At 36.6% G+C, this 19065-nt stretch overlaps 1 protein-coding gene across 3 annotated transcripts in view; it reads right to left on the reverse strand.

Annotated features, from left to right (window-relative positions):
- shg (DE-cadherin) overlaps window positions 1–19065 on the reverse strand; it is a 361574-nt gene that overhangs the window by 160330 nt on the left and 182179 nt on the right. For 2 of the 3 annotated variants that reach the window (XM_081764474.1, XM_081764483.1), the window contains exon 2: window positions 11436–11498. The exons of the other annotated variant lie outside the window; for it this stretch is intronic. In XM_081764474.1, the coding sequence (XP_081620600.1) occupies window positions 11436–11498 (63 nt within the window). The remainder of the gene's footprint in view (window positions 1–11435; window positions 11499–19065) is intronic. 3 annotated transcript variants of the gene reach the window in all.

Raw genomic sequence — 19065 nt, forward strand, 5'->3', positions numbered from 1 at the left:
CTGCTCTTTTGACATGAAATTTGCCATATACATGTTTTTGCCGAGTATACACATACTAACATTATAAGAAATACCGGGCGAATTCGTTATCAAATTATATTCCTACAACAACATATTTATAGACATGCGAGAATAATTTTGGACATGAGTGTACTTGCACAATTCTTAATATATCTGCGACATCTAATAACTCCTCACACTAATTACTATGTATATTGTTGCACTTAATTCTTATAATCTTTGCAATAACTCCTCACACTAATTACTATGTATATTGTTGCACTTAATTCTTATAATCTTTGCATGTGTCTAAGTTCATTCCATTACTAAACTTGTCATATTATAATTCTCTTTTTCACAGAATATATCTTGTTAATAACCGTAAATGCATGTGCAATCATATTGTAGCATTTTCTGCCTCAACAGATATATGAAAGAATTTCACACATGAAATTATAACAAACTGTATATGAAAACAAAATTATCAGGAAATGTAGCCTACATGTTGCGCAAACGACAAACAATAAAAATGGCACATCTATTAAATAAATTTATGAAACAATTAAGAAAAAATAACTAAGTCAACAGGAAACATGTATATATTCCTTCTTTGAAAATACTGAGAAACCAATATCTCTGTGCAGCGCATCACATCAAATATACATACATTAAATGGATAAATATAGAAATGCACTCTAAATTTTAGAAATCTACGGGGAAAATGTATTAATCATTTATACAATCAAACACGTTTAAAAAAATCGCCAAATTGGAAGAATTCTACAAACACGATGGCCGAAAGAAAATGGGTTACAATTTTGAAAGAAAACACATCTTTTAATTTGCCTTGCTCTTGTGAGAACTGAAAAATTATTAAAATACACAATACAATACAGCTTTTTTTTAAAAAAAAAAAAAATAAAATAATAAAAGATTCGGAAGCCAAGCACAAAAAAAAAAAAACTTTTTATATCTTCGAATATTCCAATCCCATCTACCACACGACCTTCACTGTTCCACGCCATAATGGAAAGTCAATTAAGCCATCACGTTCTTTGCCATCAGAGATTACTGTAATTACAGCGATTGAGTTCAGATGGCACGCTGGTCGCTCGCTTCTGTCTTGTCTGTTCGTGTGGTAGGTGCAATGAGAAAAGAAAAAGTTAAAAAAAATCTCTCAACGAATTCCATCTTTCTGCTGTAGGAAGGAGTTTCCTCAAATCAAGAACATTATCCAACCCAACCTACCCTACCAGCAGCTGTGTGAACTATGAAATGAGTGCTAGGCAAAAATTTTGTTATGGGCAATCCAACTTTTTTTTTTTTTAACTATCTTCTTATTTCACGAAAAAGGAAAAAGATATATCCCGAACGATTATGCTAGTGAAAAATTACGGCTATTAAAATACACTTTTCCTGCACTCAAGTAGTACGCTTATATTTGTCTCTTTCTTTTTCTCTCACAACCCATTTCCCTCCTAAAAGCTGAAAATGCAAGAGAAAACAGAAATAAAAAATGAAGAAAAAGGAGGAAAATGAGCAAATAATTCCCTCATTTACCCTTCCATTTTTAAAAAAATTTTTTTTATTATTTTTCATGTCTTTTTTGCTTCTCACATTTCCGGTTCTTACCAAGTTCTCCCTTGTGCCATCTTTTGTTCAGAATTAAATTTAATTTTCTTTTCTCATTTTCATTTTAAAATTTTAAGTTAAGATTACTGTATTTCTCTCATGAGTTGTGTATACTTTTAAATAATACTTTCTCTTTCTGTGCCCCCCCCCCCCACTGCACAAACATATTGCTTCATTTAAAAAAAAAACTGCCGGAGCATTGTTTTTCCATGCACAAGATTAACTACAGCAATTATGAAATATTTACAAAAATCTTGTTTCCTTAGTAAATCATGGTATTATATCAGAAAGATTTACACTTGTAATATTTTAAAGGTAGTACACTGGAATACAAGCGTGGGTATTCTTTTATTTTAGATTGACCCTAACGTTATCGATTAAGCCTATTTCTTCATTAAACTTACAGTGTTCAATTTCATCTTTTCTCATAGTGTCGACGACTACATGGGTGTTCCACGGGTTACGCATCTATTGGGTAAAATAAAATCTAATGTGAACTCTGCTAATGCATATAATCTATTTTATTTAATTACACGATGAAACATTAAGATTTTTAAGTTAAAACAATGGCTAATATTGCTAAACATATGAAATGAAAAAAAAAAAGTCTTCTGAGTATTGTCCAATAGAGTTTATTGATATAATAGTAATCTGACTCCTTTGAACTATAAAAGTACTTTCACAGTGCATTTTGCATCAGTAACCTGTGTCCACTTGATAGCCTCTCACATCTCTCGAGGAGAGCCCCTTCAGTTTGGGAACTACAGGTCTACTGGATGTGTTGAAAAGATTAGGACATGCGACATTGAGATTTATTTTACGAGTGAATCTATTGGGGGGGGGGATTAAAAGTGAAGGTCTACGTTCTCCAAAATTAGAAAAATCGTAACCATGTTTGAGCGTTCAACAACTCTACTAGTATCTTATAAGAAAAGTTGATGAGTTGAGTTGATTTTTAGTTTAGCGTCCCTTTCAGCAGCGAGGCTATATGAGACGTGGACCTACTGATTAACGTGGAATCCGAACCACATGAGCTCCCGCCGGGAATCGAACCCGGGTCTCCAACGCCAAAGGCGCGTACGCTAACCGCTTAGCCACGGAGGAGCTCCTATAAGAAAAGTGCGTAGCTAATTAAGTGCAGCAAACTGTGCATTATAACGGAACGCGCGCTATCAAATTCCTTTCAAGGACTGACGTCATAGATTATAAATCACTATTAAAATTTCTTTTAGTACAGTACTTCTATTAAAAAAAAAAAAAAACTTTAACATCCCTTTCAGCACCAAAACTACTTAAATGAAAAATGTAGACCTACATCTTGAAATATGACCTGATACCGGAAATCGAACCAGAACTTTCCGGCGCCGAACGCGCGTATGTATGCTAACTACGCACCTACAAGTGTGTTCTTTTAACACAAACTAATAATACGATTACATATGTATTTAATATTCTAAATTTTCGTATGAAAATAACGCACAGAAATTATATTGTATTATATAATATTACAAGAGGTGATGCAGTTCATAGTCTGGAATGTTGGGTTCATTTTGAGTTTAACGTATATTTTAGCAGCAAGGCTATGACAGGGACCTCCTGATTAACGTGGAATCGACATGCGCTCCCGCCAGGAATCGAACCCGGGTTTCCCACGCCGCCTGGCAATGTTCTTGCGAATTTGATAAATTTTATCATATTCGCTATGCTCTTTTATCATTATGGCACAGTATGCAAATTCGAAACCAAACTTTTTTTTTTTGAACCTATATACAGTACTATTTAGTATATTCGAACGTTTCCACCTTTAAGAAACCAAGAAAAAGTACGGTACTACGTTGCATATGTTCCCTTCATTATAGATCATCATACATCCTTGTTTCATCTAGTTTTACACACGCGTACCACCTCACACATTCAATTGTTATCTAAAGATAACTCGAGATTCGTAGGTATTTTACTGCTATTTTTAATAACAGAGGAAGTATATTTTCTAAGACGTAAGATCTGTATCCGCTCTGGGATTCCCCCCTAACCCCTTTCCTCCCAGTAATTTCCCTTTTCTTTCTCTCTCAGATTGTTTTCCCTTCTTTCTTTTATTATACGCATAAAAGTAGCACATTTCAGATCAATACCTCAAGGGAACTTTAACACTAACAATACAGTAGCACACACAGTTGCTCAATCATGTCCACCCATTCCACTTCTAAAGTCTAGGTGCCGTACGTACATTTTTACAGCTTCTCATAAAAACTTCCTCTTTTTTTTTTTCAATGACGTTATACTATAGAACATAAATTTTCATGAGTAAGAAAATTGCTGAACGGAATAAAGATTTTTTTAAAAAAAAAATAAATAGAAATAGTGAAACTTAAAAAAAAAAAATAGAAATTCAATATGTGAATTCATAATGTGTCCTTGTAGCGTTCTTTTCTATTAACGATTCTATTTCCTGTCTTTTGCTTTCTCTCGTATGACACAAAAATAGATCTACTCTTGCCTCTAATACCTTTGACTAGATGTAACGTAATTTCACTCGTGGCATACACAGGAGGATACTTTCAATAAGGGATTATAGAACATCCCACGAAATGAAATTAAACTTCAAGTTTTACGTTCCAAGTTTACATCCTGTACGTTAAAGGAGGTGGACGATTAATAAAATAAGATGCGTCCTGTAAACTAAGGAAGACGAATGATAGATACTACAAAAGAACTCGTGGAATGAGAAAAGCCGTGGGAGGAAATAGGAGAGCCTCGAGAGAAGCAACAAGCTCGAAGTCGTTGTCTACTAGAAAACTCACGTAGCCTGGGATCGAATCAACTGCCCTTCGCACTAAAGATGAAAGCTCTACCACTGAGTCACCATGCCCGCCCTACAGTAGTGATGTCAGCCGGCTCGGCTCTAGCCCTTAGCCAATGGCTCAGCTCTAACTCCGGCTCGGTTCAACTGAGCCAACAGCTCGAGCCGGCTCGACCGGAATGACCCATTGGCTCGGTTCGGCTCGAGCCGGCTCGGCTAAAGTGAGCTGTTGGCTTGGCTCACTTCAGTTCGGCTCGGAGGTGACAGCCGTGAGCCGAGCCGCTCGAGCCGTTGACAACACTACCCTAGAGCATGCCATATTCTGAAACTTCATGGTCCTGTGATCCAATTCTGTTGGAGGCAAAATAGTGTGATGAACGGCTTATACTATGAGGGTTGATCTTGTATGATGGTCTACTGCACTGGGTTCAAGTCCCGTTTGTAGTTCGAAGACGTTAATAGGTTCCGTCCTCCGCAACCTCGGTGTTGCACAAGGACATAAAAACTCATAAAAGATTTACAATTACAATTTAACTACGTTGTAAAGAGATAAAGCAATAGCATAATCCACATAGTATCGGCCTTAGAAATAAACTCCATACATAATAATCTCATTCAGGGCCGCATCTTTGAAGAGCTTCGTCCCTTATGTGAATACCCCATATTATATCCGGTTTAACTGTTCTTAGTATGACCTATGTGAATACCCCATATTATATCCGGTTTAAAGGTGTCACTTGAACAAAGAACGAACTAAAATGCCAAGTTTTTTCAGCGAAACGATTACGTACCTATTTGTGATATGCATTTTCGTATATAGTATTCGATATAGGAAAGATATATCTCAGCCACCGTCATTGTGACTTGAACAGGTATTTTTGTAACAATCCATTTGTTACGGTTGTTTGATTCAAACTTCTTTTCCGAATCTTGCGGAAGAGAATGTTATGTGAACGTTTGTTGTGTGCGAAAAAGTCCTTCAGGAGAGATTTTTTTTATCTCAATTTTTTTTAAAGGAAGGGCAAGACGTTGTACATTTATATGTAGCCAACTTCTTAGAGAATTTACGATATTTGGTTTCTCTACCTTATAAATTGCATGTAGCTTAAAAATAGTCTATCCAGAACAGTAAGCTCTCGCCGACTTCATACCACAAATCTCGAAACTTAGAAATAACATAAAATAAAATAAAAATCTGTGAGGATAGTCCACCTTCCAATGAGTTTCAATCATTATAAGATTGGATTGGCATCATACACTATGTGAGCGGCAGTGTTACATTCATTTTTCTTCTTTTTGTAAAAAAAAAAAAAAAAAAAAAAAATCTCATTTTATAAACTAAAAAAAGAAACTATAAGGTAATGCATGCGAACAACAGGTACACAGTGAAGCAGTATTTATTTATTTATTTATTTAAGATAGAAGTTGAAATATTCCCATTAGAAAATAAGCCAAACATTCAAAGCTTGCAATCTGAACTCAATGCTTGTAATTTGCTTTTAAAAACTTTTACAATGAAAATTCAGTATTTATTACAATAATAATAATAATAATAATAATAATAATAATAATAATAATAATAATAATAATAATAATAATAATAAATGTATGACTGGTATTGTACGACTAGGATTTCATTCAACATTCTTTCGTATTATGATAAAACTTTTCAATAAGGGGGAAAATATATATATATATTCCTGTCAGCACCAAAGATAATGGCATAGTCACTTTCAATATCATTTGGCTGGCCTTTCCTTGACGCTAGGCATGTCACTCGGAGAACAGCCCAGTCAGTCAGTCATCTATTCGACCTTTCCCCTCGTATATAACCTTTTCCAGCACCCGTTAAAAAGAGTACTTGTGGTGGAAAATTAAACCTGAATTCGTCATTACTCCACGTTTCCAAAGTTGGAAAGGGTAAAAGCACGGTGGGTTAAAACACGGGGGGAGGAGGGGGAAGTGAACCCTGGTCGGAACATAGGAAGATACATACGTGTTAGGATTATCCGGAGAGGAAAGAAGTAGTGGAGGTCGTTAAAAAAAAAGAGAGAGAGAGAGACTGAATAATGATGAAACGTCATTTCTGAACAAGCAAGCGAAACCAAACTATTCAAATTTAACCCCTCTCTTCCCGCTTTCCTGTCTGACCTCCCCTACGTCAATGGAAACCCCTCTGTTTTACATACAATTCTCATCCCTAACCCTTCCCTTTTCCCCCACATAGGGGCCTTTCTAATCCTGATCTCTCTTCTTTCGTTGTAACATCACTACTAATACTACTACTACTACTACTACTAACACTATTATTGTACACATACACGAGTCCTGATGCTTTTCGCTACAATACGCACGTTTTCAATGAATAGAGCAGAATTTAAAACTTAATTCCCGCTCTTTTTTTATCTCCTTTTTCTTGGAAATCTAACAAGAGCATGTACACGACTAACACATTACAAATTCCAATCCCAGCCAACAAGAACGTAGGGTAGGTTGGGGCAACTGCATATCTCTATGTGAAATGTAGTAGTATGTTCATCTTTTATCTTTTTTTTTCCACCCTAAATCCAAAACGAAAATAAAAAAATCTAGCAAGCGAAAAGGTAAGATTGGCACGATGTAGAAGCAAACACGAAGTTCATAGAAATGTTGCATTCTTTCATTATATGAGTAATGCTGATAACATCCACGATTTGTTGAGGTAGAACGTTATCCAATTATAATACTATCTCAAAAGTTTGGACTCTTAGAAAATTCTCAAGGTAGACATAACCAATTTCATTATTAATCTGTTTGATAATAGCATGTGTAAGGGTACTGTTATATTCAAATTTTCCTATTTCGAATCATCCTTCATAGAATAAGGTGTTTATGTCGAGTTTAGCTATTAATTTTCCTCTCCCAGAAGCAAATCATTCAATATTTGCAGTGAAAGAACACCTGCAATCTTGTTTTAAAGGCCACTGAGCAAGAAGAACTGTGAGGGGTGGGGGAGAAGAGCCAACCAGCGTGTTGTCCACTGCAAAAAGCAAATAAGTTTGTTTTTGAAAAAGAAAAGGAGATATGGAGCGTGATTAAACATACAGTATCACCAAGTTCAATTTAAAATAATTTATTTGTCTTAGCTTTTCCGTCCCGTTGAACGAGAAAAAGGGAAATATAAGAAAATTTCGGTATAACTGTACCCTAATTTTGATTAACCCCTTGCTCCATTCAATAATTTCTTCGTAATCACAATGATCCTTATGAACCTGTAAGTATACCTCGTAGTGACTTCTTCACGCTTTTAAAATAATATCTTAATTTAGTACATGAAGGCAGTAAAGAATATAAAAAGAATTACATATAAAAGTCAGATAGTTTCTTTAAAAATGCTATGAACTGAACTAATAGCTCTTCTAAATCTTTTCTTATAGACTAGAAAATGTCTGTGTCAATCAAATACTTGGATCGACATTAAGTACGAACTTGAATGATTGTAGCATTCTATAACCATTTAGATCTTGGACTTCGATATTTAGTTATTCATTTATTCAACAAAACATTTAATTCCTCAGCTTAAACAAGGAATATTCTCTTGAATTGCAGTGAACACATAAATAAACAAATAAGATATGAAAGCGAACGTAACTTAAAAAAAAAAAAAGTATACATTTTAGAACGGAAAGAACTATATGTCTGTTGTGGGTTGTTAAAACTTTAAATGGACAAAACGAACAGCCAATACATAAATTCATTCATTTGCTATGCTTTATTTCGATATATCGTTGTGACCACAGATCCTACATTTGTGCTTTCGCATCATTATGTATGCTTTTTCCATTATCCGAGTATTTCTTTTTATTATGCAACACAATAAGCAAAATAAAAATGGGATACATGTTCAAATACTATATTTTATATATACACACTTGTTCAAATATGTACTTAGGTGTCGAAAGTCAAGAGTAGGAATACAGAACTTCTTGACCTCGCGGGAAACACCGTGTGAAACCGGTCGCGTGGTGCGGAGCAGATTTAATACTGTAAATTGGACTTCTGTGAGTTCAGTGAAACGTCGTCGGTAATTTATTGGAGTTTGAGCGCGAGATGAGAGTTGTGCTATAGACGAATGGGGCACTCTCGGAAGTCGAATCGCGTGAGCTTGGGAACACGTAGATTAAGTCTTACGTCACATTTCCAGTTGGTACGTGCGGATAGTAGGGTCCGGCTGTGGCACAGACCCTATAAGGCCATGGACCCAAGCAGTGGCGGATCCAGGGAGCGACTGCCCCCCCCAGAAGAGGAACCTTTCTTATATATATATATATATATATATATATATATATATATATATAAACCCATCCCAGAGTTTGGAGCTCTTAAAAGTAGCTCTAAGTAGCAGTATTACAACCCCCCTCCAGAAGTCCACATCCTGGATCCGCCTCTGCACCCAAGTTACCAACACGGCACTTTCCAAGCTTGTGGCACTTTCCGTAATGGTTGGTGTTGTGTTTACATGGCATCATCTGAGTCGGATATTAACCGATTATATGTTGTTCATCTACTTGGTGACCATCTGCAGCCTTTTAGGGACTCCGTGTACCCTGCCAACAATGAGATTTTCCACGATAACGATGCACCAACAAATATCACCGGGTTGCAATGGTGCACGAGTGTGGTCTCAGGAACATTCTGGACACTTTCAACGCATAATTTGGACCCCTAGATCTCCCGGTATGTACCCTATGGATCACAGATGGGATATAATCGAACGGCCCGTTCGGGTCCAGAATCCTCCACTTGTAACAACCACCGAATTATGGACGGCAACAGACTGCTGACTGCATGTTCCTTCACCGAACTCCCAGCGACCTGTAGCATCCCAGTCACGTCGAGTTGCTGCATTTCGCCATGCTCGAGGATGTCCCATACGTTATTAGGTAGGTATTCCACAACTTTTAGTACTTAACCAAATTTTGTTTATACTCGTATAATCTGCAACTTAAAAGTTACGAGCTCCTGGCCTCCCTGGTACTGCATCTACTGCATCACTACTAAAAGCTATATGGCCAGCCAAGTGGAACACACTAACTGCGAAATACGCGGTTATTGTATAGACTCGTTATACTAGAGCTTTCTAAATTGGAGGTCTAAAATTTCTTTAAAATAAAAAAAAAAATCCATAGAATCACGCAAACCAACATGTATTCTGACCACTTTGGCATACAGTAGCCTACAAGCAATATTATACTAACTTTTAATATTATATGCATATTAAAAAAAGAAAGAGAAAAAAAAAGAAAAAAGCGCTGAACCACAAAGACAGGTAAAGGTACACAATCAAATGTGCTGACTAACTATTGATGAAGACCGAAAATCTCTCTCTGCAAACTAGTCTAATAAAACCCCCACCCTTCTGAATCATAACGGAACACAAATTCCCTGAATTGCACCAAAACTTCATTCTCCGTGAACTCAAAGCGGCGAGAAAGAGAGGTAGACACACACACAGAGCGAGAGAGAGAGAGAGAATGTAGTTTACACAAATGAACTGGGCAAAATCGCCATTCCGTTGGAAGAGCTGCCTGTCGCATCAATAATGAATTCCACGCCAGATTTTCCTGGTTTGTTTACAAAATATGGTCCAGCTATATAGAACTACACAGAAGGTGTGTGACAGAATGAGAGAAAGCGAAGAGAGGAAGAGAAACAGGACGGAATAAAAACAAAGACATAAAAGATGACACAAAGAGAATGTGCGTCAGATGCAGATACGACAAGCCCAAAAATAAGTATATAAAAAAAGATGCTTTTTTTAAAATCTTGTTTTCTCAACGCATGAAATATAGTGAAGAGAAAGAACGTTACTCAAGCCAGCTTTATTTTAACTTGTTACATTTTCAGTTTCCTTCGATATATTTCCTTATTTATTTATTTATTTATTTATTTATTTATTTGACCTATTAACAAAAGTTCCGAATCATGGGGGGAGCGGTATTTCAGTGAGCATCCTCTCCCACTTTTCCTCCTGACAAGATACAATTATTCTACTATTATTATTACGATTAGCTCACATAATATAATCATACTAGTGACGCACTGGCAAAAATACGTTGATGCCATGATTGTTAAATTACATGCCTACTTAAAGCACAAGAAATATGGCAAGTAAAAATACATGATCCTTAACGATATTTTAATATTAATCATTGTTCAAAAATTTTGCACTAACAGAATTTTAATGCAATTTCCATAAACTGTAAATATTACGCTATTTTTTTAAAAAGGAATATGCATTCTCTACTATTTAATATATTTTTAATTTTTCAGCGATCAAACAGGTATCATTAGGTGGAGATAGTAAAATTTTATCTGATAATAATCTATCACAGTCTGTATGAGTTTTTTTTTTTTTTTTTTTTTTTTGTCAGTTTACAATTACTCACAAATCAGACATTCTTTGCTAAATTACAGTCACATCTGTGATTGTTACTATCACAAAAAGCCACATTTGCATTGAAATGCTTCGAAATAGAGGTTCACATAATTGAAATACTTAATTATTAAACTATTTAAATTCTAGGAATTCTGCTAACCAATAGTTCACTCAATAATTATTTATGAAATACATGCTAATAACATATCAATTATTATAATTAATTTGCAAACTTCTAACAGTGTCACTTTTGGAGATTTTCCTCCAAAAAAATGGGGGAAACACTCCAACTCCCAAGGTTTCGACCCTGCTTTTTAAGTGGATGACCCGCCATTTATCTCTTACCCTAGTCTGTTGTAGTTTCAGTAAAACATATTCTTAAACATTCTACACTGTTGATGTGATGTGATTTTGAGTTTAGTGTCTCTTTCAGCAGTGAGGCTATGTAAGACGTAGACCTACAGCTTAACGTAGAATCCGAACCACAAGCTCCTGTCGGGAATCGAATCCGGATCTCCCACGCCAAAGGCGCCCGATTAGTTACAAGGGAGTTCATTCTACGATGTTGCTTTAACTTGTACTTACATGCTGCCGGAACAATTATCGCTGGTTGTGAATGATAATTCAAGAATTGCCTTCGAAACTCACCTGTAAGAAAGAACATATGAAAATCAAAACTTAGAAGACAAGCTGAAATAATAAAAAAAACACTAGGACATTAATTTCTCAAATATCTGCATTAACATTTGTATTACAGTACAGTATACTTATCCACTGGCGTATGAAAGAAAAGTTTCGGGGTTTTAACCCCCTTCCTTGAGGAACATATGCAAAAATAAACATTACTGTATTAACATGTATATAAAATCCTAAAATGAAATGAATTTGCGACCTTGAATATTCCATTGACGAACTTCTGCGTACACCACGGGTACGAGGTGTATCCAGAAAGTAAATTCCTTCATGGTAGTATACACAAATACAAATGCACAAAATACAGTGTGTCCATATCTCGTCCTCTTTGACTACTAACAGCTCTATATATGTGGCAGTTGGATAGGAGTTGTAGTGTATCACACTTTCCCGAAAAATCGCATTTGTTCGATTAACTGGACTGTTAAAAGGATAACGATCTTTTGAAGTAAAAATGGGAAGCTCCATAAAGTCTTATCAGAACGTATTCAAAAATGAGACAGTTTGGAAAGTTTTCATTAGATTTTAAGTATAAGGCATTCTGAATCTATAGAACTAAAGCAATCTGTGTGTTGGTAATATTTGGTAACATTTAAATTTATTCAAATAATCACAAAATCAAACTTTTTTGAGGTTGGTAACGTATAATGGATAACGGTACAAGATAAGAAAAAGTGTTCGAAATTCAGTGTTAATAAATACAATATTTCCACATGATCTTACTCGCGTAGTTTGTCGGAACAAGTAGTTTCCATCACTGTTAAGGAATTTACGTTGGGGAAAGTTCTGATGAATTGATCATGAACGTGTGTGTGGCCAGCAGAGTTTCTTCCAACCCTGAGTTAGCAAACCTCCTCCCCAGAGCTACAAATTAAATTGCGACTAATACATATGTCACTCTTGTGCAGGGTACATCCTTCAGCAAATAGGATCACAATATAGACCCGCTCACAATGTTTCATCGACAACTGTAATTTTCTACAAGGTCTGATGTACAGGTTCATCTTGTAACATGGTAGCTTCGCTGTATAATCACATTCGCATGATCACATAGAAGATCCTAATACATCTAGTGCTCCCTCTTGGTTATATGGTTAGCGTACACGTCTTCGACATGGGAGACCCAATTTCGATTCCCAGCGGAAGCTCATTTCGTTCGGATCCCACGTTAAGCTGTAGATCCACATTTCTTACAACCTCTATGCTGAAAAGGATGCTAAAATCCAATGCAACCTAACGCACCTTCTGGATTAAAACTGGTGAAATTAGGTAGAAAAGAGAGCAAAAGGTAAATTCTCGCGCGGGTAGTGTGTTGTTCACCGTATATTTACATACCTGCTGCAATCTAGCCAGAAAAAGTGCATTAGCTGAGAACGGCCTACCAATACGGTACATATCCCCCTCCATTCGCGAAAGGAAATGAAATGAAATCTTTAGTTTTACGTCCCACGATTATGCCGGCTAGGCTCAAGGAGACGGTGATGATGAGAAATGAATGAAATGGTGGAATGAAGAAAGTGGGAGGAAACGGGAGAACCCCGAGAAAACCCAGGAGCACGGTCCCTTCACGAAAGGATATGACTGACTCATTTAAACACATACATATACATGGCGTGACCTACGATCGAACATACTTCTAGGTTTAACATTTCGACAGTCAACGATCTGTACTAGTAGGCCGCATCATTTACTTAAAATAATATCTCCCTCTTTTACTACAATACTATAGTACTATTGTAAGAAATGTAAATATCATATGTATGCAGTAGCGTAGCCAGGATGTGTGTTTGGGGGGGGGGCAAGTGCTGTTATAGGTACATATAGAAAAATTACAAACAAAAATTATATAAACATAAAAATATGTAAAAAATTACAAACATCTAAGTACCAAAGTAGATTGTCGGACCTCTTTGGGGGGGGGGGCCTCCGGCCCCCCCCTTCCCTACGCCACTGTATGTATGTTACTTGCAAGTAAAAAGATTAATGACCATGCTTGAAAACTACCGACAAAGCAATTCAACCTTATTTCCTTTGTCGACTCGTGATAAAAATCATATAGCCTCATCTAACCAATTTACGTCACTTTTATGGCCGGATATTACTTCTCAACATCTAAGATATACTTCTAAATTTCCTTCCTAATTAATGCAAAAAAACCTTAAGCTTGATTTGTGATAAATGTGTAACATGAACTGAAACTTAAATGAAGAGAAAGAAAAAACAGCTCAAAGTGACCACGCGTGAAGATTTCACAGCGTTCATTTGAATGTTTCATATATATTATACAGTTTTTTTTGGTTAATTTTACCGTGCTCTGAAGTTATCTTACAATTATATTTATAGTAACTTCACTGATCTATAATACGGAAGGCATTACAATCTAGATTATGATAAAACTTATTTTCCTCACTCGTATTTGAAGCTTCACATGTTTCCTTTCTTTCATTCTCTTAAAACAATAAAAAATATTTCAACAGCAAGACGGCCGATAGTTTTAGATATGCTGTACGTTTAAGCAAAAAGAATACACATAACATGTTCTTAATCTAGCACTAAAGCCTCCTACAATTGTCCATAACTACTTCAATTTATCATAATTTAATTCTCTTGTCATTTAATACTCACTAAATTTTATATTTCGTGAAGTCGACATTTGTAATAAGTCCTGTTGTTATAAGGCACATGTCGCTCAAACGCAGGCGCGCACCCAGAAATTTTTGTTGAAAGGGGTCCAAGCTTGGGGGGGGTCCAATACTACACCCTACAAGCCACTATGTGTATTATTTAAGGGGTATTATTCCGCACTCAAAAAGACAATAAGTAATTGTAAATACTTCTACCTATATTTTCAGAAATAAAAATGATAGAACTACAGGTAGAGTGCTTTTATATATAAGAGAGAGAGAGAGTACAGATGAAGTCTAAGATCAAATTTTCATGCTACATCAATCATTTTTTCCGTTAAACAAGTATAGTTTTGTTAAGAAAATGTACAAATGTAAAGTAAGGAAGTCTGGGAGTGATTCCCAGTGGGAGCGCTCCTACTCAAACGCATTATCGGAAATTTTGAACACAAATACCGTATTCAAGTTTCACTCGGAACATGAACAGTTCGACCTAATTTTCTTACGTTTGTTTTACCTGCGTATCTTTTTGTTCTACTCATAGCAGTACATGAAGTAGTCTTAAAAAACGCTAAAACAGAACACACACACAATAAAAGGGGGGAGGAATATATCTTTAAAAAACCTATTAGGGGTACTGGAAAAAATGACTTCAAACTCTTATCCCTCCCTTCTCAAAGGTCAATCAATACTCGGAGTCAAGTCTGAATTCTTCGCCCAATGAAGTACGTATACAAAAGGAACAATTGCATTTTAAGTACTAATGTGGTGGATTTTCTACCTTTAAAATAACACGACCCTATGACCTTCTTTATTAGGTATTGCCTTGACTCACAGTATGTTTCCGGTCTCTCTTCTTCCTCGTGGGCATGCGGATAGCATACAGGGCTTCGGCACGGGTGACCCGAATTCGATTTCCGGTGGAAACTCATGTAGACTGGATCTTATGTAAAGCTGCTGAGTAGGATTGTAAATTCCAATATAACCAACCAAATTTCTCTTACTACATACATTCTTCCCTTTTAGTAAACCTTCCAACCCCATCCCTTTATAAGTACTTTAGTATGCTTATGTGCGTGTGATACACGGTTTTTCGATAGAGAAATACTGAATAGCTGATTCTCATTTTCTTTAGGCCCCACACCACACTAATTGTGGGGTAAACTGTGTAACAATTGTTGGACCTTCCATTTCCCCAATTTCAAAATTACTGAACTGCACACTATACATGAACGATCAATCAGGTATTACATTATTCAACGAGCTGACACGTTATGAATGGATAAGTAAGATCTCAAGGAACTAATAATTCCCCCTCACCCGAAACCAAAATTTTTATACCGTCGCTTACTGATCAATTGCTTTGAAAGTAATATTTTTTTATTTACCTACGTAAAAAATGAACAGAGATCTCGTAATCGCAGTTACTACTGGCTTTCTACACACGCCTTGCGTTCAGAACCTAGTAGCTGAAAGTAGCTATCGTAATTCTTTCAATGCTGGATCAGGTCCACAAGCAGAGGGGTCTAGGGGGCCTGCCCCCTAAACTTTTCGTGGCTCCTCCAGACCTCAATGTAAAAAAAAAAAAAAAAAAAAACATAATAGATATGTGTCCCCCTAACATTCATGCCCCCCCCTAACCTATGTGGCTGGTTTCGGGCCTGTGCTGGATCAAAACTGAAAAACAACCATTTTCTTTTGCCCTCATATGGAATAGAGCCCATGACCTCCACGTACTCCAAAGGCACGCGAACAAACAACTCAGATACCTGAGAGAGGTAGAGAGAGGAGACAAGATTTTGGCCATTGTGTAGCTTTGTTTCCCTTTCAAATCCTTCTGTTAATGATTTCACGCTAAGTATTCGTTCGTTCGTTCGGTTGAGACAAACCACCCAACCCATCCGTGCATTCGGTCGTTTTTCTATCTCTTCTTCTTCTTCTTCTTCATGTTACTTGGTTGCTAAAGGCCAACATACACTAGCGTATTTTCAGCGCGCATTTTCGGTCCGTAAAATGATGTCGTAAATTTCGGTCCGTAAGTTGGCCCATACACCTAGCGTAAAAATAGCCGCGTAAAAGAAGAAGAAAAAGAAGCGGTCATTTTTCGCTCTTCCTCTTGCCTGTTGTTTGAGCACATGGTCGTTTTCCAGTTTACTCAAGTTGCTTGAACAAGATGGATCTATCTGAGGCCATGGCTTTAAGTGCAGGAGCTATACACATTGTGTTGTTAAGTAAAAAAAATAAAAAGAAAGCATAGAAGAAACAGACTGGGAGCCACGCCGAAGAGGATTAAAAATTCACATTTATCTATATTACGTCCAAGCAGCTCAATCCACTTAGCCTAGTTTTGGTACAATCTTACATCATTGTACTTAGTGATCTGAGATCACTAAATATTTATATAAATCGTACTTCGAAGGAGTAGGACACAGGACAGGGAAAAAGTTATATTCAATTTTTTACGATGTAAATTGCAAACATTTAAATTTCTAAACAGACACAATGATGATTTAATACAATCTGAACGAGCTTGATGTGTGGTTTCCTCTTACCTTCCGAAATAAGCCTATTGTTTGGAACTGCAGTTTACAAAGAATAAGGGAGTAAAGGAGTGTTCCGATAGTTGAATAATTGATTGATTTTTTTGTTATACAATGTTTTAGACTGTTGACTTTGGTGGTTAAAAAGTGGGCTACTGAATGATAAATTCAATTTAAAGAAAATATGATTTATTAATGGTTGCAGCTTTCGTTTTTTTTTTTTCTTTCTTACAAAATTAACGAAGAATATAGTAGCAACAAATAGAATAAATTATCCCCTCACGGGATACCAATTTTTATTATGTTATCCACAGCTAAAAATAGGCCAGAAAAGAAAAACAAGACTTATACAACTACCTCCAGCCCCAGGGGCGTTGTTAAGGGGGTAAGGGGGGAGCCTCCCCCCTCAAAGTTACCAATTTCTTGACAAGTTGGCAAATTAAAATACCTAGTTGGCAACTTGAAGAATGCCGTTTTGTTCAATTGACTTATTTGGTTTAACATTTTCTTAGATACCCAGTTGCTGTAACTTATCAGTTCTTTTATAGATTTGGCATAAATTTTGTGTAGTTTCCTATTTTGAAATAAATTGATATATTCGTTTAAAGCTCCTTTACTTGTTGCATGTGATCACACTTCACTTTTGTTCATTTGATATTCCTAAACATTTTGAAGAATCTTCAATAAAAAAATCGGGAAATTGTACCACTGACAAAAGCACAATAGAGGTGGCGTACAAAATTAAAACAAAGACAGATAGAAGAGGTTTTTCGGTGGCAGTTATATTGGAAACAAAAGCATTTGATACAAGAGCGTATACAAGACAACAGGCATATTGTGGAGATTAATGAAACTAATAAGAATTGATATTAATAAAACAAGAACAAGGCAGTGACTGGTTAGTATAAACTTTTTATTTCAGTTCTGTTTTGCAGTAAGACTTTCTATTCACAGGGCTTTTCTAGTAGGGAGAACTGAACAGAAGTGTGTTTTGGGAATGGTATAGCCAGTGCCTTATATAAGGGGGAGAGCGAGTGATAGCCCCGGGCGCCGAAGTAAGGGGCGCAAAATTGGGATAGAAAAAGAAGAGAACGAAAGAAAAAAGAAAGAAATGAAAAATTAGAGGAATATTACTAGTATGTACTTAAATCCTCTTTCTGCTTTAGGAGGTGGTCCTATAATGTTACTCATGTTAGGAAAATATATGTCCACATATATAAAATGGAAGGGAAAAAGTAACAAAATTTGCTCAAAATCAAGGAAAATCAGGGTTTATTTCTGAAAATTTTCTTACGCTTCGTGTCAACCATGGTGGCGCTTCGCGGTTGGTATGTCGATCTCACTCATATGTACGGGGGCGCCATCGTGTACTCTCGCCCCGAGGAAAATATATGCGCACATGTATAAAATGGAAGGAAAAAGTAATAAAAAGTGCTCAAAATCAAGGAAAAGCAAGGTTTAGTTTTGAAAATTTTCTTACGCTTCGCGCAAACCATGATGGCGCTTCGCGGTTGCTATTTCGACCTCACTCATATTGTACGTGGGCGCCGTCGTATACCCTCGCTCCAGGCGCTGATTTCCATGGCACGGCACTGGGGGGCCACAGTAGGTTTCTCAGGCGTTCGATGGGGGGAAGCTACAATGGATGAGTCGAGTCATTTTGTAAACCTAAGTGCATGATTCCAAAAGTCACATTCTGGAGGGCCAAACAATACGTCTGCTGGGTGAAAGCATAGACCGGCGTGTCTTTCACTTTATTTTCATACAGATGAGTTGTCATTCCTACCTTATTTTTAATCCCGTAGTTGCTTCTTTCGGAAAGTTAAACAAAAATTGAAGTTCTTCCTTTCTTTATAGTACGTATTTATAAGTCAAAGCATTACGTAACCATTGCATGTTACGTAGTTCACAGGGCCGCAACTATGGGGAAGAAAGCAATTCACGTGCCCCGGGCGCGTGACTGGTGGGGCGCCTAAAAGGGAGGTTAAATATTAGTATTTTTCCTGCCGGTATTTTAATACTTTTCATCAGAATGCGAAATCATGATATCGAAGTGGGAGGAGACTGGAGGACAGAAAAAAAAAAGCTCTGCGCACTTCTCGTAAGGATTGGCTGGCGGGGATTACCTAAACTATGATAACCATGAGTTGTCAAATTAACAGTTGTGCATCATGGGTGATGATAATGATCCTGAATTGAGCTGTGAAATTGGACTCGAAACCGAGGGGTTATTCGTATTCATATCTCAGATGGGGCATGAAATGGGACGAATATGTAAATAAGGTTGCTGTAAAGTTTTCCACAGGGTTGGTAAGTGTGGCATTTTTTTTTAAATCAAGACTTGGCAATTTCAAGTTT

The sequence above is a fragment of the Thermobia domestica genome, chromosome 1, assembly GCF_964235325.1.
Source record: "Thermobia domestica chromosome 1, izTheDome1.hap1.1, whole genome shotgun sequence".
Lineage (NCBI taxonomy): Eukaryota > Metazoa > Arthropoda > Insecta > Zygentoma > Lepismatidae > Thermobia > Thermobia domestica.